General features: G+C 46.4%; 1 protein-coding gene across 5 annotated transcripts; it reads left to right on the top strand.

Annotated features, from left to right (window-relative positions):
- The first annotated feature begins 9,044 nt into the window (after window positions 1-9,044).
- Window positions 9,045-21,557, top strand: LOC118701556 (uncharacterized). 5 transcript variants are annotated; one of them, XM_054517788.1, is made up of 4 exons: window positions 9,045-9,446; window positions 11,680-11,918; window positions 12,236-12,315; window positions 13,608-16,588. In XM_054517788.1, the coding sequence occupies exons 1-4, from the start codon at window positions 9,327-9,329 to the stop codon at window positions 13,652-13,654; spliced, it is 486 nt and encodes a 161-aa protein (XP_054373763.1). In that variant the 5' UTR covers window positions 9,045-9,326; the 3' UTR covers window positions 13,655-16,588. The 5 variants fall into 5 exon arrangements, with proteins under 5 accessions (XP_054373763.1, XP_054373762.1, XP_036262124.1 ...); XM_054517787.1 differs by having other exon boundaries at window positions 11,632-11,918; XM_036406231.1 differs by lacking the exons at window positions 9,045-9,446; window positions 13,608-16,588 and adding an exon at window positions 19,079-21,557 and having other exon boundaries at window positions 11,113-11,918.
- The last annotated feature ends 906 nt before the right edge of the window (window positions 21,558-22,463 follow it).

Here is a 22,463-nt window from a genome sequence, read left to right as displayed (position 1 = left end):
GGTCTCGTGTCCTTTTTAAGCCCCGGGGACAGGGGGAGGGGACGGACAGGTGAGGGCCAACCAGGTGTGAGCAGGGGAAGGGTCAGGGGATGTGGACGCTAGGACAAACCAATGAGCCCAGGCCTGGGGGGCATCTGCCAATCACACGACGCCTTGCTGGAAGGTTTAGGTTAATGGACAGCTTCCAGGCAAGAGGGAAAAGGGGGAGGGGGAAAGGTTGGCACACCTGAGGGGGATGGGATAGGTGAGACAGGAAATGGCGACACACTGCAACAGGTAACAAAAAGGAAAGAAAAAAAAATCATCTATACAAATAGATGATGGGATGAAGCTGCATCAGGTGGGTAGGGCGGGTGCAATGATTCCCCCGAAGATGCAGGGTGGTCCTGTCTCCTGGTGGGGCCCATACTGGCTCTGGGCTTCCTGACAGCAGAGCAGCAAAAGAAGCCCATCTGGCAAGCTCAGTAACAGTACCAAAGCAAAAACAAAACAAAAAAAAAGCAGGCAAAACCCACAGAAACAGCAGGACACCTGGTCAGAGATACTGGCTGCATGTGTCTAGCCGAACCACCCACCAGAAGAGAGACGGACTGCCTCTTGCCCCGCCCCGAACTCCCCCTAGAAACCGCAGCTCAGTTTCCAATCATCATGACAGCCCTGGAGCCAGGGAGGATGAGTGGGTGGGGTGGGGACAGCCACCACTCCTGGGCACTAAACAAAAAAAATCAGACCCCAAACATGGGATGGGATAATAAACCATCCCCAAGACAACTTATAAAACTACTTGCCCTATGTCATGTGTGCATCTTTGGTGCATTTTCAGTGTGTATTTCAGCGTATTGGGCACCTGGAGGGATCCTTCGTTAAAGGTAACTGCATTTTATCATCTAACTTTGTCTGGCTCTTGATTTTAGGGGCTGAAAAGGCAACACCTAGGGCCTCTTACTAATTTTGTAACATGCAAAACTTGTCTCAAGCATTCCATGCACGTGATTGTTTTCAATCACAATGTCACACGCTCATACGGTGGTTTGCCACCAAGAAATGAGATTCCACTGCATCCTTCAGCAAACACATAAATTAGCAGGGCCTTTAGGGCTAACATTCTCCCATTGTGAGATGCTCTGCCCAGAGGGAGGAGCCAAGCATTCCTAACCTCAATCCTGCCCAGTTTTTGTATGCAGAATCAGTAGAAGGACTAGTGCATGCTTGCTTAGAAATCATAAACTATCAAACCAAAGTGAGAGAGGATCTGACAGATCAATCCCTGCAGGGGAGGAAGCAATTATACAGGGATGGTTCCTCGAGGGTGATTCAGGAGCAGCAAATGTTAGGATATGCTATAGTAGATGAAAAGTTAGCAACCTTAGAAAAGAGAAGGTTAGCCCCTAGTTGGTCAGCTCAAGCATGTGAATTGTACACTTTGAAATGAGCCCTCCCTTGAAATATTAACACAAGAGAGGGGGACTGTGTATACTGACTATAAGTATGCCTTTGGGGTGGTGCATATGTTTGGGAAAAATCTGGGAAGAAAGAGGATTGCTAAATTCAAAAGGGAAAGGATTAATTCATGAAAGGCTTATCTCAGAAGTATTAAAATCCTTACAGTTGCCAGAGGAAATTGCTGTTGTGCATATTCGGGGGCATCAGAAACAGACCACCTTAGAAATAAGAGGGGACAACTTAGCAGACTTAGAAGCTAAAAATGCAGCTGAGTCCAGGGAAGAGAAAGCAATGATGATCCTGACCTCTGCAGGAGAAATTCAGGATCTACCAGTATTCAGTAAAACAGAGGAAAAGAACCTCCTAGAAATAGGAGCAAAAAAAGACAATGAAGGGAAGTGGGTGTCATCTGATTGGAGGCAGTTATTAAATAAACCATTGGCCAGGAATGTCACAGACATCTTTCATGAAAAATCCTTTCTTAGGATTTTTCCTTGTGAGAAGCTGCAGTTTCAGCAACCAAAAGTAAACAATGGTTATCTGCTGCTGTGGAATGCAGCAGGTAGACCTGTGATTGGTCTCCTGTGGATGTTTGTATTTACTGACCACTCATGGCAGAGCTGGCTCTTGCTCTCTGTCTGAGACACAGATCTTTGTTATTCATTCTTTTCTATTCTTAGCTTAGCTAGCTTCTGAAGAAACCTTTTCCTTTCTATTTCTTTTTAGTATAGTCTTAATGTAAGATAAAATAATAAATCAAGCCTTCTGATCATGGAGTCAACATTCTCGTCTCTTCTTCATCCTGAAAACCCTTGTGACCATGGTCACACAGGAAAATATTAGAAAGCATGTATAGTAAAATTCATTGGGGTACCCAAGCGCTGAGTGATAAGTTCCTGAGAAATTTGGGGTTTATAGGAATTTTTAGAATAGCTAAGCAAATAACTGAAAAGTGTACCATATGCCAAAAAGTAAACAAAAAGGTCATGATGGGACCCTGTCATAGAGGGTGAGAATTAGCCTTACAACCCTTTCAGATTATCCAAGTAGATTTCACTGAACTCCCACAAGTGCAACAGTGGAAATTATTGTTAGTAATAGCAGATCGTTTGACCCATTGGGTAGAGGCAGTACCAGTAGTTAAAGCTACTGCCGATGTGTTATGCAAAACTCTTCAAGAACTAATCATTCCCTGGTATGGGTTAGTAAATAACATCGACTCAGACTGAGGAACCCATTTCACCTTAAAAATACTACAGCAAGTAGTCCAAGCTCTGGGTATAGAATGGGAACTACACACTCCATGGCATCCACAAAGTTCAGGGCAGGTTGAAAAGATGAATCAAACTCTCAAGAGAACTCTAACTAAACTGATGATTGAAACCCAAATGTCATGGGTCAAGTGCCTACCCCTAGCCTTGTTGAGAATCCAAACACAGCCTAGATCAGACTTAGGGGTTTCACCTTATGAAATGATGCTTGGTTTACCTTTTCTGATTTTGCCAAATAGTATTACCACTTATGAAGAAGGGAAGGACAGTGTCAAGAAATATGTCCTGTCTATAGCACAAACTCTAGAGAAACTATGGGAAAAGGGAAGAATCCCTCAGACTGCTACCCTAGATTTCAAAATTCATAATGTTAATCCTAGGAATTGGGTAATGGTTAAATCACGGAAAGACCAACCTTTAACCCTACAATGGGAGGGTCCCTTTCAGATGTTGCTGACCACTGAATTGGCTGTATGAACTGCAGAATGAGGATAGACCCACGCTAGCAGAATAAAAAGACCAATAGAAGAAGAACCCCACAACTGGAGGATCATCACTTCCAAAGAAGGACTGAAAATTACTCTAAAACAAAATGCGCAGGCTCAATGTGGCAAGTAAACCATGAGCAACCGCACATCAATTCAGACTGGGAGGGAGTTCCCCTTGGGCTTTATCAAATCTTTTGTATTCCCAAAGGCCAGAGGCTTTCTAAACTCTGGAGCAGTAATTTACTACCTCCCCAGTCAGGGAGATTGGGGATATATAGATTAACAAACACCAGGTCCATAAACAATCCTAGAGGTTTTGCTTTTGCCTGTGACATGCAAAAAGAAAATACATCAGGTCTCTGCTGAGACATCTCCCAGATTTATTCCTGGTTACATACCCTGCTTGAAGCACCCTGAAACTAGACACTCAAGTTGGGTACAATGTCAGTGTGAAAATTGTGGCCAGCTCTGGTGTTATAGCTCCCCCAGGAGACAAGCGTGTTGCAAAATTTGTCAAGATAAAGAGACAAGTTCCAACACAAATTGAGGGCAAGTACCAATTCAAACGCTTTGTTGTAGAATTGAATGGATGCTCCCCAATACTCACAAGCTATTAGAAGATGAGTGGGAGACTGTAGTAAATCAAAAACAAGGACCATATTTTGAATGCAGACAACAACTCCATATGATGGGGAGGTAATAAGACCCTATTCTGCAAGTGAAATTAAAAAGTGCTGGCTATCTAAGAAACAATAAAGAACCACAATATTAGAAAAGAAGGTGACATAGATAATTTTGTGATAACATGGTAAGGAGGCAAGACCAGATTAACCACTGTACTTGCCACCAAGATCATATTTACATGCTGCGGTCAGCAATCCCATCAGGCATGGAAGGTGGGGGTACACATTATACTGGGCTCCTAATACTCCTTGTAAGTCTTCTCCCCCTTGGGAATCTAGATGATCCGTGTGCCCAATGCTACAGACCCCTGTACCATGGAAATCCCAAGGTTCTTATTTTAGTTTTCATACCTCCCTCTGCCACCACTGTTATAATTCATCCAAAGTAGACACCTGCCTACAAAATGGCTGAATGTATGGGGTTACGAAAATTCTGGGATCAAAACACGGATGCTGGCAAGGAGATAGATGGGTTTGTTTCTCCATGAGTCAGACTCAAGAATGGAAAAAGGAACAAGATTTGATGCGAGATTTAGTACAAGAATGAATAATAGGCAAGCAAAGAAAGCAGATGCAACAGGCCAACCCAGAGCCAAATCTGCATGGAGATTTCTATGCAAAGCTCAAACAACAAATAGAAACTGAGATAGAAATCCCAAGGTTAAGGAAGAATTTGTTTGTAGATCTGGGAGAAAGGATCAGCAAAGAACTGAATGCTACCAAGTGCTGGGTATGTGGAGGGGCTTTAATGTCTGAACAGCGGCCATGGAAAAGTAGTAGCCTAGGCCCGGCTGAACTCCTTAAATGGAATATAACCAACATGAAAGGAGAAAATCAACCAGAAGGGTGGATATTAAGCTCGAAAATAATAAGAGAGGAGTGCCTCTGGCATTTGGGAAAAGAATTCTTGGATAACGTAGGATAAACTTCCTGTAAAAGATATAAAGTTTTTAATGGAACTTTCACATGGTGGATCCCTGAAAAACCAACACAATATTGGACCCAAGAGAAGAAAAAGAATTGTAAATATGAAAAAGAGATTAAACTTTTCTGGTGTAATGACCCTAGAAGAAACCCTGATTATGGGATCCCTGAAATAGCTAAATTCTAGGAAAATGTGATTAATGAAGGAAAAGAGTACTGGAGAGCACCAGATGGCTTATTCTGGATATGTGGGAAGAGGGCTTATCCAAAACCTCCTCCCCTACGGAAAAGAAGTTGTACTCTAGGAATCATACAACCAGGATTTTTCCTGCTACCAAATCAAGATGGGGACAATTTGGCAATACCAGTCTATGATGCCTTAAAAAGAGACAAAAGAGAATTAATCAGAGAAATTGGGGGATATAAAAAGTGGGGTGAGGAAAAGTGGCCTCCTGAACGAATAATACAGTTTAGCCACCTGGGCACAGGATGGGAGTTGGGGATATCGTACTGCTACATATAAGCTAAACCGTATCATAAGACTCCAAGCAGTTGTAGAAATCATAACTAATGAAAAAGCTTGGGCCATGGAATTAATACTCAGCCAGCAAAGGCAAACCAGAGATGCTGTGTATCAAAATTGGTTAGCATTAGACTATTCGTTTAGCAGAAGAAGGAGGAGTTTGCAGAAAGTTTAGCACATCTGATTGCTGCCTGCAAATTGATGATAATGGGGATGCAGTTTTGGATATAGCAAAAAACATCTGGAAAATAGCCCATGTACCAGTCCAAAAGTGGGAATCTATAATGAATAAAAGATTGTGAGAAGACTTTTTGGGAATATCCTCATGGAAAAAAAGTGGGGTTTATAATGCTATGTAGAATAACAAGTTTATTTTTCTTCCATGTTTAATTCCATGTCTTATCCAATTAATTGCTTATGTAGTTCAAAATATTCAATTAATAACAATGCCCACCGATCACAAATCGAGAACCTCAAGAGAAATGCAGGAAATTATGGTGTTAAAGAAATCAAAAGATGACAAGAATCTTAAGAAGGCACTTAAGATCTACAAAAGTTATCTGTGCTGAGAGCACAAAGGTTCAAAAATTGTAGCTCAAGTCAAATAAAGTAAGAAGAGGGGGAAAATTGTGAAAAATGACAGTTTAATATTGGCTTTTGCATTCATGTTCTAGCTTTTGCATGTTGTTATTAGTCACAAGTATTTTTGATATGGTACAATTTATACTTACTTTTTAACAGCTTTTGGGTATAGTATAATCTGTTCGTTTATGTATGCACCATATAGTTTATATAAATAATAGTGTGAAAAAAATGCTACATTCTAGACTTTAGCAAAATGTTAAAATAGAGACTATGTAATTGTGACAGACAACTGCTCACTTTAAAAATTTTAAAAGGTTTATTAAACCTTAACAAAAATACAACAAAAGGACTGCATAAGGAAAAAGTTACAGTGCTGGGAACTACCTTTGTGGCTGACTACCACGTGGCCAGCTCATCCTCAGGATGGATGCTCAGTCTTTTATACCCCTGAGGGTTGCATCAGCCAACCCTGGCCCCTCCCAAAGTCTGTCAGTCAGCTCTTCTTTGCTATTTATCAGTGAAGACTGCTTTCTTGTAACTTGATTGGAGGGTCAGGTGTTATTATGCCGCACCCCCTTAGCAACAAGCTTTTCCATTCCCAACTGTCCCATGGAAGGGGCACATGTGCATGCCTTCTTTCTACCTGTCTTAGACAACCCAGGCTGTATGATGGCAACAATACAGAGGGGGGTGGAAAAGGGAACTATGGGGAGAACAGAGGACATCTAAACTACAATAACATAACTATACATCACTAAGGCTTCTCTTAATATTCACACAGTATTCATCCCTTAATTGCGAGAGCCAATCATCTTGTGAAAAGTGCATATTATATGGCTCTACACAGATATTTACTATATGCATTATATTGTATTGATTAGTAGTGCTGTATTAACATTTTAATAGTATGGTAAATGTAGTTTTGTAGTTAAAATAGAAACTATGTAGGTGAGATATTTTTTTAAAGAAAGGAATGAGGTACTCTAACTTCTTCCCGCCTTGCTCAGTCATGAAGACTCCATCAGAATTAAGAGGAAGAAGTTGACACTGACCAGACAGAATCCTTTGTTTGAATGGAATTTATGCATCATGTATGAGATGTATGAATATGCAACAGGCTATTGCTCTTAAGGGTTAATCCACTGTTAACAGGTGTCCTTTTTCGGGCTTATTTTGCCCAGAAAGAGGTACCTGGACTGTCCGTAACTCTTTGTTTTTATTGTCTTAATCTCAATTGTTCAAATTTTTATTACTCTAATTATATTACTATTTTTATACCCATTTTATTACTATTAAACTTTTAAAATTCTAAAAACAAGTGATTGGCGTTTTTCACAATATCATTATTCATCTATAACAGTAATGTTAAAAATGCTTTTATGTAACTAACTCAGAGAATGGTGCAAAACCATTATGCTGTTTCTCACATCTGCTGACCAGCAAGAGATAAGATAACGGTGAGAGAAACCAGAGCCCTAGAGAGGATTTATTTACTACTTGTTATCAGAGAGTGTGAAACAATGGGATGGAACTTCAGGAAGAAATAAAATATATGGACCTAATTTGCAGAATGTTATGCAGACAAGTCAGAGGTTGAAAACAAACAAGAGTTCCTGGAACATCAAAAACTCAAAGGAATGTTTGAATAATGTATAAGCTAATGAATATGCATGTAACCCCAGCAATGGAACTGTATATAGAGAACATGATTTTAAATTACCAGTGTGCTCTTTGGCCGTTCGCCAAAAGCACCCCAGTGCAGGATTAATTATTCATCCTTCTTTTATCCTTTATTAAACTTTTAAAAATTCCAAAGAGTGAACTCTGTTTTTCACAGAGAAACCCAAAATGGCGGGGTAACACCCCCTTCTTCCCCAAGATGGCATCTGCCACAGGAAATCTCATGTAGGGAGACAAAGGGAAAATGGCATCAAGACGCCTTTCCCACTTATCTCTCCGGCAGCAGATCCGTTAACAAGGGCGGCTGGTATTCTCTGGATTGAGTCTTGTGGAGGATCTTTGCCTTCCTCATGGCAGAAGGTGGCATGGGAGTTGGCTGGAGCGTTTTGGACTCCATGCTTTCGCACTTTGTCCAGACACTGGTAGCAGGCTGGAGCGACTTGGACTGGAGTGGGGCTGCTCTGTTACTCAGTGCCTTCTCTCCTCAGCTGGGCGCTGCTGGCAAGCTGAGGGCGACCCAAACCAAAGCAGGGCTGCTTTGTTTCTGGTGCGGTGCCACAACTGCAGACAGGCACTTGTGGAATTCACCTTAAGGCAGTCTAAGATGTACAAGAGGAACAAAAGTGTGAAAAGCAAGTTTCACTATTTAAGATTTTTTTTATAAAAGTTTAATAAGGGATAAAAGGGACAATATCCAGCACTGCGGTGCTGTGAGAAACAGCTGCTCACTTTGAAAATTTAAAAAAGGTTTATTAAATCGTAACAAAAATACAACAAAGGACTACATAAGGAAAAAGCTGCAGCGCAAGGAACAGCCCCTCATGCATACCATGTTGCCAGTTCATCTTCAAGATGGGTGCTGAGTCTTTTATACCCCTAGGGGTTGCATCAGCCAACCCTGGCCCCTCCCAAAGTCTGTCAGTCTGCTCTTCTTTGCTATTTATTGGTGCAAACTGCTTTCTTGTAACTTGATTGGAGATCAGGTGTTGCCATGCCGCACCCCCTTAGCAACAAGCTTTTCCATTCCCAACTGTCCCATGCAAGGGACACATGTGCACGCCTTCTTTTTTACCTGTCCTAGACAACCTCGGCTGTCTGATGGTAACAATACGGGGGGGGGGAAGGGAACTATGGGGAGAACAGAGGACATCTAAACTACAATAACATAACTATACTGTGGTATTGCACTAAATAGTTTTATTTAGTGGCTGTCTTTGTATTGGGTGATGGGAAAAAAATGTTACTGGTCACTTGGATGGTGTATTCCCCTCCCTTTCACATGGTTGCGCCCTCACACACTTCCCCCCCTTTCTGTATTCATGGGTGGCCCCTCCCCTCGCCCCTCCCCAATGGCATCCCATTGGCCATGGTCCTCTTTCCCCGCCCCCTTTCCCTGGGGCATAAAACTCCACTGCAAGGGGGCCACACCCTCTTTCCTGCCTGGGTGGTCACCATCTCCAGAAGTGTCCTGTCCCAAGCCAATAAACAGGATACTCGCTCCCACGTGGGGAAGAGCGCTTCTTATCTTTTATCTTCAGTCCATGCAGGTCCATGTGGGCTTGGGTTCTAGCTAGCTGGAACCAGACCCATACAAAGCCCAGAGAACCACGGATTACTGCAGGTGGCGCCCAACGTGTCCATCTCCCACGATGGCCATGAAGTAGCTGGTAATTCCACAAATGGATTACATCAGCTTTTTGGTCTTCCACCTTCCCGTGACTTCTTCGTTATGTTTTTGTCGGCAAGGAGCCTAGAGGGTGGAGTCGGGACCCCGCCGTGCGCCTGGTGGACCAATCCCGGACAAGGACTTCTTTACAGCTGTCCCAGGCAGCCAGGTCCCCAAAGCGGGGTGAGTATTCCCTGCACGTCTTAGGGGGACCCCGGGGGGGCCCTCAGAAGGTGGGGGTTAGCTCCCGGTGCAGGAAAAAACTCTGCTCCTGAAAAGGGTTAGCGTTTCCCGCTCGGCAGCGCGGGCGGAGAGGCTCCTGTGCACTGTTTCGGGGGTTGCGTGGTTCCAGCGGCGTGTTCCCACGGTGCATGGCTCCCGGGAACGGCGGCACCTGTTGCGGGCAGCGCGATTTCGCGGCGCCGGCGGGTTTCACAGTGAACCCGGAGCTGCGCGCAGGCTCCAGCGCTGCGGCAGTGCGGGCAGTGGAAGAGTGTCTGCAGCTTGTGTTTTTGCCGGGAGGGGACGTGCCTGGGCAGCGGCGGGACCCGGCAGGTGGCGGGGACCGGCACCAGGCGCCCACACGGCATCCACATGGTGCAGGGGGTGCCGGCAGCTTTGTCTTCCCCGGAGAGGAAGAGGGGGGGAGGCTGCCCGGATTCTTTCCCGGATTGACTGTGGACTCAGTGCTTTCAGTTTTTGTTTGTACTGGCTGTAAAAAAAGGTAGATTTATGTGCTGCAGAACGCAAACATGGGTGCTAAGTTTTCTGCAGCACGGCGAAGCATTTATACCCTAATTTTAGAAACCCTAAGTAGTGGAAACATTACAGTTTCCAAAGCAGTTTTGAAACGGTTTGTTTGCTGGATATCTTTTCACTTCCCTCAGTTTACCCAGCAGAATGTTAATTCTGTCTCTGCCTGGGATAAAATTGGAGCCTTGTTAACAGCAAAGGCAGAACAGGGAGATGGGACAGTGTCTCAATTTTTTCCTGTGTTCCTAGTGATTCGGAAAGAAGTGCTAAAGAGGGATTTGAAAGGACATCCAGAGCAAATCTCCCCTCCTGCGGCTTCTCCTGCCCCTCTTCCCAAACCCTCTTCCCCTGAACTGAGAGAGATGAGCAAAGCTTCCCGGCAATTTCAGGGTACGTGGCACTGCAACTGCTCCCCTGGCTTCCCACCTCTCTCCCAGTACCCTGGCCCTGGCAGTTGTGTGCAGGCTGACAGAGCACCTTCCCTGCACCCCTCTAAACTAGCTCCTGTTACCCCGAAGTCCTGTTCTAACCCCCCCATTCCCAAAATGGCTGCGACCACATGGTTGGCATTCACGATACTGCTGACCGCATGGCCGGAACCCAAAATGGCGGCATCCACGTGTTTCAGCCCTCCACTTACCCCTCTTCCCCCGACAATCCCTTTCGCCCACCTATCCCCTCCCCCAACCCCTTCTGGTCTCACAACCCCTTCCTTCCCTTGGACGGTCCTTCCCCTCCCTTCATGTCCCCGCCCCCCGTTACATCATCCTGTAACCCTGCCCCTGGTTCCCGCAGTTGCCCCGCCCCCCTGCCTGTTCTCCACGCCCCCTTACCTGGGTCCCAAGAGATTAGGGCCGAGGGCTGGGGGGGTGCGCCCCTGCCCGGTTCCCACAGGGGTGGGGCAGGGGGAGGGGATGTCCCTCCTCCCAGTTACCAAGGCGCCGGGGTGGGGGGGGCAGAGGCAGGGGGTGTACCCCCTCCCAGTTTCCATGGGGGTGGGGTGAAGGGTGTTTCCCCGCCTGCTTCCCAATGCAGTCGGGCTGGGGGAGGGGGTGTTCCCCCTGCCGGGTCCCACGGGGGTGGGGCTGAAGGGAGAAATCTTGGGGTCCAAAACTGGGAGGAAGAAGTCATCCCCTTGGTAGCCCCTGTTCAATACACAGGTGGTAGGACTGGTCCTAGAACCTACCAGCCCTTCTCATATCACTCAAAGTGTGAGTTATGTAAAAGCCAATTAGAATTTGGGAGAAATAGTGAAATTTTTAGAAGCATGATGAGAGCTACATTAACATCCCTTGAATTTGTTCCTGCTGACATTGTAGATCTTTTCCGGTGCCTGCTTACCCGGTCAGAGTTTGATCTGTGGGAAAGCTCCTGGAAGAGATATTTCAGGGATCTCTTGGAGGAACTTAAACAAACCCCTCAAGGTGCCAAAGATTTAGAAAATAATAACATTACTTATGAACTTCTGTGCGGCAAGGGGGAGTGGCCTAAGCCTGAGGACAAAGCTTGGGTGTTGTCAAAATTCATTCTAGATAAGATTTCAAAGGCTGCAGATAAGGCTTTTAACCAGCTACCAACTGCTGAAGCTAGTGGTAGTTTCCTTGACATTAAACAGTCTCCTTCAGAAAGTTTCTTGCAGTTTATCGACCGGCTCCGTGCACAGGTTGAGAGACGAGTACGGGACCCCAAGACAAAGATGGAGATAGTGAAAGAGATGGCGCAGAGGAATGCCAATGAAGTCTGCAGCAGGGTGCTCCTAGGACTGCCTCTCAACCCCCCACCTACGCTGGCAGAGATGATGGAAGCCTGTGCTAGGAAGGTGGAACTGTTTGCTGCACGGGAGGCGTGGTCAAGGCTGAAAAACCCAGAGACGGTGGTAGCTGTATCTCCAGGAGTGAGGAGGTAACAGATGTCACCAGAACAATTTCAACATGTCATTTGCTTCATATGCAAAAAAACAGGACACTTTGCCCAGGACTGCCCCCAAAGCCAGCAACAAAAAACACCCTTCACACCAAAAAACCCCGATGTCAGCGCGAACCCGCCCCGCGCCACGACATAAATGCAGCAGGCTTCCCTGAGGGGAAAACCTCCCTCAAATCAGAAAAGGGGGAGGAAGGCAAGCGGGGTGCGGGAACACAAAATAACCATTTGCAGGATAAAATCTGGTGGTCTGACAAGCGTTTCAAGCTTGTGACCACCAAAGCTTTTGTTTTCAGGTCTACCCAGTGGACGGTCATTGGAGTGGACCTGCCAGAGGACTTGCAGAACTTGACAAAAGATCGCACAAAATTGGACAGTGAGTACTTTGTTATTGGGGACACTGCACACACACCCATGGAGATTGAGGTCGCTCCCATGACCATCAAAGGAGACATACCTAACCTCATTCTCCTGGCGCGCTGTCCACAGCCACCCTTCTATTTGGCCAAGGGGCAAATCATCGCCCAGGCCATTCCTGGTCCAGCAGAAATTTCAGTAGATGACAAGGCACCAGGTGTATACTGGGCAGAAGTGGTTGGCAAGGACAAACCCCTTATGGGATGCAACCTAATGCGTGGAACAGAACATCTCCACGTGGAAGGGTTGCTTGACACAGGGGCAGATGTGACAATCATACCTGAAAGGTTGTAGCTGTCACATTGGGATTTGCAGCCCGTGGCTGGTCAAATCCAAAGTGTAGGAGGGTTCACATTGGCAAAGATATCAAAGAGCATCGTGCAAATTGAGGGACCAGACGGAAAATTTGCCAGCATCCATCCATTTGTTACTAATTACAAAGCTCCCTTGTGGGGGAGAGACACCATGTCACAGTGGGGGTCAAATTGGTTATCCCTAAAACACCCCAGGATTTTTAGAAGCGGCCACTGTCGAGCACCTTGCCCACAGGTTAACATGGCTGAAAAATGATCCAGTCTGGGTAAAACAGTGGCCACACAGTAATGAAAGGATAGAGGTGCTCGAGGAGCTTGTGGAAGAACAATTGGCTAAAGGACACATTGAAGAGAAATCTAGCTGCTGGAATTCCCCAGTCTTTGTAATAAAAAAGCCAGAGAAGAATAAGTGGCGGCTCCTCCATGATTTAAGAGAAATAAACAAGAGAATTGTGGACATGGGGTCTCTCCAACCAGGGATGCCCTCCCCAAGGATGCTCCCCCAAAATTGGCAATTGGCTGTCCTAGACATCAAGGACTGTTTCTTCCATATTCCCCTGTCGCAGACATCTTTCATGAAAAATCCTTTCTTAGGATTTTTCCTTGTGACAAGCTGCAGTTTCAGTAACCAAAGTAAACAATGGTTATCTGCTGCTGTGGAATGCAACAGGTAGAGCCATGATTGGTCTCCTGTGGGTGTTTGGATTTCTTGACCACTCATGGCAGAGCTGGCTCTTGCTCTGTCTGAGACACAGATCTTTGTTATTCATTCTTTTCTATTCTTAGCTTAGCTAGCTGCTGAAGAAACCTTTTCCTTTCTATTGCTTTTTAGTATAGTCTTAATGTAACATATATCATAAAATAATAAATCAAGCCTTCTGATCACGGAGTCAACATTCTTGTCTCTTCTTCATCCTGAAAACCCTTGTGACCGCAGTCACAATTGGTGACCCTCGACTGAGGAGGACAATCATCACTTGGTGAGACCACCAGAGGAGCATTGCTGCACTGGGTAAACCCTGAATGTGTGGCATTGATGGTTGCTTCACAAGTGACCACAGAAGTGGATTCTAGCCAGGAGCTGAAGAACTGAAGATCCGAATTTGGACAGAGTTCACAGCAAGGCTGACCACAAAGAGAACCTTCTGAAAAGCCTCCCGGAAGATGTTCAGAAAGCTCAGCAGCACCGTGCAGATAGCCAGAGTGTCCTGGACACTGTCACAAGGTACTGTTGGTTTTTCCCCTCCTAAAGATGAGGCCATTCACAGTTTGTGGCTGCTCATCTGGAGGACTTCTCCCCTAGAGGATGAGGTTCCATTCTCCCCTTCAGAGGAGAAACTTATTGCCCTCTGGCAAAAATGGGGTGAAGAGGACGGAATTCTCCTGTTGGAGACAGATTTCTATGAGTTTTTTCGATGGGCAAAGCTCTTTGGGTTTTTTTACGAATGTGCTATATGCCCTTGATATGTTTGTCTGGGAATGTATGGACTCCATTTTCCAATTCTTTTTATACCGGGGGTTCGGATGCCCCTCGATTTATCCAACCTTTTTGAAGCTCTTTCTAGTCTTGAAACGGCGAGCAGCTGTTTTTCCCTGGATTGCTAACTGCAAGGGCAAAGCCCCGTTCCCCCCAATTCCGGGGGAAGACCCTTTGGAGGGGGACGCTCTGCTGCTTTCCAGCCCCCCTGAACCACAGTGGGGGGGTGAAGTTTCGCCCGCAGCCGAAGTTTTTTTTACTGCGTCTTCGGAGCATGCTCAGACGGAGCCGTTTGTTCCCCCCTCCCATTGCTCTCAGGGGGGATGGGAGTGGGCGGCGCCGCCCCGGCCAGCGCCACGGGCACCGCCCCGGCCAGCGCTGCGAGCGCCACCTCAACCCGCCCCGTGGGTGCGGGCGGTTCCCCGCGCGGCACTTCCCACGGCCGTCCCTCCGGCAGAGCCTGTGGGCGCTCCGGCCGCGGTTCCGCCGGCTTCCCTGCCTGCATCTGAGGCCTCAGAGACACCGCTTCCCGCGGCTGCGCCGATGTTGCTGGGCAACAGCGATCCACTGCTCCCCCTGGCCGTCCCGCCGCCTTCTGCAACTGCGGTTCCGCGGCCGATGTCAGAGCCCAGCGCAGAAGATTCTGCCGACCCCGTGCCGCCCCCGCCGCCTCCCCAGGCGGCCCCGCTGCCTGCCCCAGCAGTTCTGCCGCCTGGGGGGACTCCATCCTCCGTGTCTGCGTCAGAGGCTGCCCTGGAGCCGGCGGCAGCTGCAGCGGCGCCTCCTGCATCCAGCGTGACTTCCTCCCCGAGTTTTTTGGGTTGTCCCGGGGCTGCCCCTATGGGGGGAGCTGGGACAGGGGAAGAGGGCGTCAGCCTGTCCTTCCATGGAGGAGGCATGGCCTGACAGCTGGCTGTGGGCGCAGCCCGGCTGCCTGTTTTCAAGATCAGCATTTTTGGCGGGTTGGGGGGTGTTTGGTCCAGGGTTTCCCCCTGGGGGATGCGAATCTCTCTGCCGCCCCTCGCGCACCCCAGTGGCGAGGGGGAGGTGGGTCCCGAAAGTTCTGCCCCTGGTCCCCAGCCCAGAGGGGGTGGAGGTGATGCCGTGAGGCAGATGGGAGGAACACCTGTTGCATTTGCATTGCAGAGGCAGAGGGCACAGCAGGAAGCGAGCATCGCTTGTCTGCTGTGGGGAAAGGACATCCCCAGACCCGAGACAAAGTTTCTCGGGACAGCTTCTGTCTTCCCATTGCCAGCATGCCTCGGTGATTTTGGGGAAAGGAAGCGTTTGGTCACCCCTTCTGCCATTGTACTGGCAGCAGGGTGCGGCTCTGTGCCAATGCAGAGCCTGCCTCGGGGTCTGGGCCTGGGCTGTCTGCCTTGGTTGCTTGGGCCAGGGCCACCTCCCGGCCTCCTGTTGGGTTTGGGGGCTTTGCTTCCCCCTTCTGGTCCTGGGCCACCTTTCTGTGGGCCAGGTCTGGGGTTCCTGATCCTTCCACATGGGCCAGGGCCCCCAAGGGCCTCTCTCTGGCTCCTCTGCTGCTGCTGCTCTTTCCGACAAGACGAAGAAAAAAAAAATTACTTAAATAAAAAAGGGTGAAAGAGCTGGCAGCAGCTCAGAAGCTGGCAGCAGCTCAGAGGCATTGAGGAGCCAGGGATTGGCTTCAGTCCAAGTTGTTCAATAAAGGGCTGTGGCAAGACATTTCAAAAATTTTCTCAAAATTCTTTGAAGACTGTCAATGGACTTTTGATAACTATTGATGGACTTTTTCTGTAGCAAGCCTGTTTCAGGACCAAAAGAAACTTTCAGATATGGCAAAGAGGAACATCTTCAAGCCATGGACTTTTCCTGAAACTCAGCTGCTTGGACTTGAATTTTCTTTGCATTGTTTTTTCATTTTCTTATATTATAGAATTGTTTTAGTAATATGATAGACTTTTATGTTCTACAGGTGAAGAAATTCCCAGTGCATTCCACAGGAGCACTTGAGTGGAGTTTGATTGGCAAGAGATAACCTGTCAAGTGTTTGTCTTTTTCTTCGGCATGAGTACAGCAGAGAAAATTACAAACACTTTTTCCTTTTAATTTAACTAAATAAAAAAAGGTGACATGTCGCAGACATCTTTCATGAAAAATCCTTTCTTAGGATTTTTCCTTGTGACAAGCTGCAGTTTCAGTAACCAAAGTAAACAATGGTTATCTGCTGCTGTGGAATGTAACAGGTAGAGCCATGATTGGTCTCCTGTGGGTGTTTGGATTTCTTGACCACTCATGGCAGAGCTGTCTCTTGCTCTGTCTGAGACACAGATCTTTGTTATTCATTCTTTTCTATTCTTAGCTTAGCTAGCTGCTGAAGAAACCTTTTCCTTTCTATTGCTTTTTAGTATAGTCTTAATGTAACATATATCATAAAATAATAAATCAAGCCTTCTGATCATGGAGTCAACATTCTCGTCTCTTCTTCATCCTGAAAACCCTTGTGACCGCAGTCACATTCCCCTACACCCAGAGGATGCACCACGGTTTGCTTTCTCAGTTCCCACCACCAACTGAAAAGCCCCAATGAAGTGCTACCACTGGAAAGTATTGCCTCAAGGGATGAATTGCAGTCCATCCATCTGCCAGTGGTACGTAGCTTCATTGCTGTCCCCAGTGCACGGCCAGAAAAAAGAGGCAATCATCCTACACTACACGGATGATGTGCTTCTGTGTGCCCCTGATGACATAATACTCCAAGACACACTTGACCTAGTGGTTAAAGTTTTAACCTCTGCTGGATTCCAACTGCAGGAAAACAAGGTTCAGAGGATGCCACCTTGGAATTACCTGGGCTTGCAAATCACTGCGCGGACCATTGTTCCACAGAAATTGGAAATTAAGAGTGATCCCAAAACCCTAGCAGATCTCCATTCCTTGTGTGGGTCTTTGAACTGGGTCAGGCCCTGGCTGGGTCTCACCAACAAGGACCTAGCTCCCCTTCTCAATTTACTGAAGGGAGAGAGAGAGCTAGCCTCTCCCAGGGAACTGACCCCAGAGGCAAAAACCGCCCTCCAAAAAGTGCAGAAGGCTTTGGCCAAAAGGCAGGCTCATTGTTATAAGCCCGAGCTGCCTTTTGAATTCATTGTTTTGGGGAAGTTAGCACACATATACGGGTTGATATTCCAGTGGTTTGAAGGGCAAAAGGATCCACTTCTAATCATAGAGTGGGTTTTCCTCTCCCATCAGTGATCCAAAGCTATCACATAGCCACAGGAGCTAATAGCTCAGCTGATCTGGAAGACCAGGTTAAGATTGTGTGAGCTGGCCGGTTTTGACTTTCAGTGTATTCACCTTCCAGTTCACCTTTCTAAGGAGGGAAAGGACTCTCCTGAGAGGTTGACCAAAAAGAGGTTCAATGACCTGCTCCAGAGCAATGCCAGTCTCCAGCTATCCCTGGACAGCTACAGTGGAACGTATCAGTCCAGGCCCCGTCACACAAACTGTTCAACGAGGAATTCCACCTCCTTGCTCCTGAGAAAAGAAGTCGTAGGCCACTCAAGGCGCTTACAGTGTTCACTGATGCGTCCGGAGCATCCCACAAGTCAGTGATGACTTGGAGAAATCCCCAGACCCAGCATTGGGAAGCTGATGTTGAGTTTGTGGAGGGGTCGCTCCAGATCACTGAACTGGCCACAGTTGTGTGAGCCTTTGAGAAGTTTTCAGAGCCAATTAATTTGGTTACCGATTCAGCCTATGTGGCGGGAGTAGTGTCCAGGGAGGAGCAGGTAGTTCTCAAAGACATCGAGGATGGGCATCTCCACAGGTTGCTCTCAAAACTAATTTATTTGGTTTCGCAGCAGGAGCACCCTTTCTATGTGATGCATGTGAGGTCACACACCGATTTGCCAGGCGAGGTCGCAGAAGGTAATCACAAAGATTCCCTTGCTGCTCCAGCAGAAATGGCATGCCTTCGAGACATCTTTCAACAGGCAAAGCTAAATCACCAACAATACCACCAAAATGTTCCAGGTCTAATCCGTCAGTTTCAACTAACACAAAGTCAGGCTCGAGCCATTGTGGCCACCTGTCCCAATTGCCAGCTTCAGGCAGTGCCATCCCTGGGTGTTGGGGTTAACCCCCGAGGCCTTGGGAGCTGTGAAGTGTGGCAGACAGACATCACACACATTCCCAGTTTCGGTCGCATGAAATACGTACACGTCAGCATAGACACATACTCAGATGCGGTTTATGCCTCTGCCCATGCAGGGGAAAGGGCTGTGCATGCCAAACAACACTTGGTGCAAGCCTTTTCAGTATTGGGGATCCCTAGGTTGATTAAGACCAACAATGGCCCAGTGTATGCCTCCAAGGAGTTCCTAGAGTTTGTCCAGCAGTGGGGAGTGGAGCATAAGACAGGCATCCCCCAGTCCCCCACAGGTCAAGCTGTGATTGGGCGTGCCCACCGCACGCTCAAAGAAGTCCTGGCTAGGCAGGGAAATTCTGCAGCATGGATGACTCCACAACAAAAGCTCTGCAAAGCCTTGTTTACCATCAATTTTCTGAATTGTTCATTTGAAAACATGAACCCTCCAGTAATACGTCATTTCAATAATAACAAGCGGTTTAAGTTGTCACAGCGTCCACCAGTTCTCATTAAGGACCCAGAAACTTGGGAAAGCAAGGGTCCTTATGAGCTCGTCACCTGGGGGCGTGGTTATGCATGTGTATCCACCCCCTCAGGCCCTCGATGGATACCCCAAAAGTGGGTAAAACCTTTTGTCCCCAAAAATCCAGCTCCAGCAGACGGGGATAAGAAGCAAGCAGCTGTCGCTTCCAAGAGAAGACGCCACTGGAAAAAGAAGGAAGAATCTTCCTAAGAGAGTTAGCTGCATTCTGGCAGACCCATGAACTTGAATATGTTTTTTTAAAAAAATGTTTGTTTTCCTTTGTAGAAAAGAAAATCTACCTCCTACCTAACCTCACGATGAGACCTGTCTGAGTTATCATCCTGTTCGCGCTGAGCAGTCTGACAGCTGCGTGGATCATTCCTCAGCCACGCCAAAACATCTGGGTGACCCTGGCACAGACGCTCCAACAGGAAAATATATGCCTGTCCACAGCAGCAGCGAAAGACCCAATGTCTACCTGCCTGGTAGGGATTCCATTGCAAGCTGGAGAGTTCACAGACAAGTTAGATACGCCTATACCTCACCCAAGTCTCAAACCAAATCACACACAACCTCAGAATATCCATCACCAGCGAGCTGTAATGATTAAAACCCCATATAGGAGTGGCTGCCAAAGCTACCCAGAGATGCTCAGGAGCCTCAAGAGTTAGAGCTGTTGGGCTCCTCCCCTGCACCATACTGCATACACTTCTTCTTTATCCCACGTTCCAACACCAAACCTTTTAACAACATTAAACAGTATCGAGAGGAATTCACTGCCAAAAGGTGGTGTAAGGTTTTAAGCCATGTTGCAGCAGACAATCCAGACCGTTCACATCCTAAGACCCTCCCCAAAGGTTTGTTTTTAATTTGTGGGGATTGGGCATGGGCAGGAATCCCTTCTCGGCTTTTAGGAGGGCCGTGTACCATCGGGCGGTTGTCCCTGTTGGCACCCAACCAAACCATGATTGGCGAGTGGACTCAAAAGAACAATTTGGTCAGCAAAATTCATAAGAGAAGCGTAGACAATTTGGAATCAAATTGTGATGCAGACATCTTTCATTGGGCCAAGTCAAAGCAAATTGCTGTATCCCTGTTCTATCCATGGGTAGCAGCAGCCAAAGCTCTAGGTGAATTGGGCCACCTAGAGTGCTGGGTAGTCAAACAGGCAAACTTGACATCCACCGCCATCAGCTCCCTCCTAGAGAACGAGGCGATTACCAGGCAGGCCACACTCCAAAATCGTGCAGCCATAGATTTCCTCCTGCTGCTACATGGACATGAGTGCCAGGAATTTGAAGGACTGTGCTGCATGAACCTAACATCAAAAGCACCCAACGTCCATGCAACTCTCCGAGAAATGAAAAGCCTGATAAGACAAGTCAAGCAGGAATCCGAAGACTGGTTCAGCGGATTGTTCAAGGACTGGGGACTCTCGGGGTGGTGGACCTCTATAATTAGGACAATTCTGTTGGTTTTTGTTGTTCTTTTCCTAGTCATGTTAGCATTTGGTATTCTATGTCGCATACTTTTAAAGGCTATCAATGGTTTGGTCTCCAGTACCGCAGAAGTCAACCGCTCGGAGTTTGTGGGACTAAAGCAAATTGACAGGCCCGCAAACCATGAGTGGTGGACAAATTCATAATCAGCAGCAAAAATAATCCGACCCATTTCCTTTTGGTTTTAGTTAACAGAAAAGGTGGATCTGTTGTATTTCACTAAATAGTTTTATTTAGTGGCTGTCTTTGTATTGGGTGATGGGAAAAAAATGTTACTGGTCACTTGGATGGTGTATTCCCCTCCCTTTCACATGGTTGCGCCCTCACACACTTCCCCCCCTTTCTGTATTCATGGGTGGCCCCTCCCCTCGCCCCTCCCCAATGGCATCCCATTGGCCATGGTCCTCTTTCCCCGCCCCCTTTCCCTGGGGCATAAAACTCCACTGCAAGGGGGCCACACCCTCTTTCCTGCCTGGGTGGTCGCTGTCTCCAGAAGTGTCCTGGCCCAAGCCAATAAACAGGATACTCGCTCCCACATGGGGAAGAGCGCTTCTCGTCTTTTATCTTCAGTCCATGCAGGTCCGTGTGGGCTTGGGTTCTAGCTAGCTGGAACCAGACCCATACAAAGCCCAGAGAACCACAGATTACTGCACTATATATCTGTAGTATATGGTAGAGATAATTCATGCTATATATGTATAAAATATTGTAAAGTCCAAAGTTATGTCTTTGACCACTCTGGCTGGGAGCAGAGTCTTATTTCTATTCAATCAGTTCCCAGACAACGTTAAGATAATATCGAGTCTCTTAACGTATGAATGAAACCTTCTCGGGCCATGATTGCTGGCTTCCCTGGAATGCCTAAGCCACTCACGAGGTCCTGCACCTGGGAAGATTGCATCTACCAAACACCGGCGCCACTCTGCTACATGGGAATGAAGGCTCTTCCAAGGAGTCCAGACAACCATCCAGACACCCGGACTGTCCTTTGTATATTTCTGCACATGTATGGCCCCAGTTCTACATGTGAAGAGACACAAAGGAACATTCGGTCATCTCTGCCCCAGGCAGAATAAACTGTATATAAGCTAGCTGCATGAAGCAGTCAGGGTGAACCACTGGGGAAACGCTGACACTTTGTCGGTCGGATCTCGGTTCGCCCAGCGCCAGCACCCGCGGTTGACGCTGTCTTGGCTGTGGTGGTTTTTCTAAATTCTATTTTTTGTTAACGATCTAATAAATCTTTGTTAAACTTTTATTATAAATTTGGCTGCAAATTTGATCATTTTTAACACATCCCTAAAGCTTCTTTTAATATTCACGCAATAGTTATCTTGTAATTGCGAGAGTCAATCATCTCATTATCCACCTATAACAGGTGCTTTGGCATTCTGCCAAAGGCACACTCTTATAAATGACATATGTAGTTATTGGCTTTCGTATTTATGTATTAGCTTTTGTTTTACAAGTTATTATTGATCACAAAGATCCTGATATAGTACAAATTTTGATTCCTTTTAACTGCTTTTTAGTATAGTATAATCTGTCAGTCTATATATGCACCGTATAGCTTATATAAATAGTTAATGGTAATTTAATAAATATATCTTAGGCCATAGCACAATATTAAAATAGAGACTATGTGATGTTAAAATGCTTTTTCATGTAACTAACTCAGAAAATGGTGTAAAATAATTAGGTGATTTCCCACATTCTGAGACTATCTTATCTGAAAGACAAGATAATTGAAACAGAAACCAGACCACTGAAAAAAAGAAGAATTTATTGACCTTCAATATCAGGGAGTGAAAATACAACAAGATGAAACCACAAGAAGAAATAAAATATATTCGTTTTTATCTACAAAATGGCATGAAGACAAGTCAAAGGTTAAAATGAAGCAAAAGAACATCTAAACTCAAAGGAATGTTTGAATATGTATAAACTCTTAGGAATATGCATGTACGTCCTTTAATGTAACAGTATATAAAGAACGTGGTTTTAAGTTAACTGTCTGCTTTTGGCAAATAGCCAAGCAACCCAGCACTGGATTTTATCCCTTTTATACCTTCATAAATTTTTATAAAAGATTCAAATAGTGAGCCATGTTTCTCACACAGCTTAAAACAATTTGCTTATATACTTTTCATTACAGTGGTTAAATGCACATT

The sequence above is a fragment of the Molothrus ater genome, chromosome W (genome assembly GCF_012460135.2).
Source record: "Molothrus ater isolate BHLD 08-10-18 breed brown headed cowbird chromosome W, BPBGC_Mater_1.1, whole genome shotgun sequence".
Classification (NCBI taxonomy): domain Eukaryota; kingdom Metazoa; phylum Chordata; class Aves; order Passeriformes; family Icteridae; genus Molothrus; species Molothrus ater.
The sequence above is the reverse complement of the archived record's forward strand: the minus strand, read 5'-3'. Positions and strand labels throughout refer to the sequence as shown.

Excerpts from the sequence above, each read along its gene's own strand:
- LOC118701556 (XM_036406231.1), top strand. The coding sequence starts at position 11,284 with ATGATGAGAGCTACATTAACATCCCTTGAATTTGTTCCTGCTGACATT. Across the intron at positions 11,919-12,235 it reads GTATCTCCAGGAGTGAGGAG|GTCTACCCAGTGGACGGTCA; the intron begins GTAACAGATGTC and ends TTTTGTTTTCAG. Across the intron at positions 12,316-19,078 it reads AGATCGCACAAAATTGGACA|AAAAGAAAATCTACCTCCTA; the intron begins GTGAGTACTTTG and ends TTTCCTTTGTAG.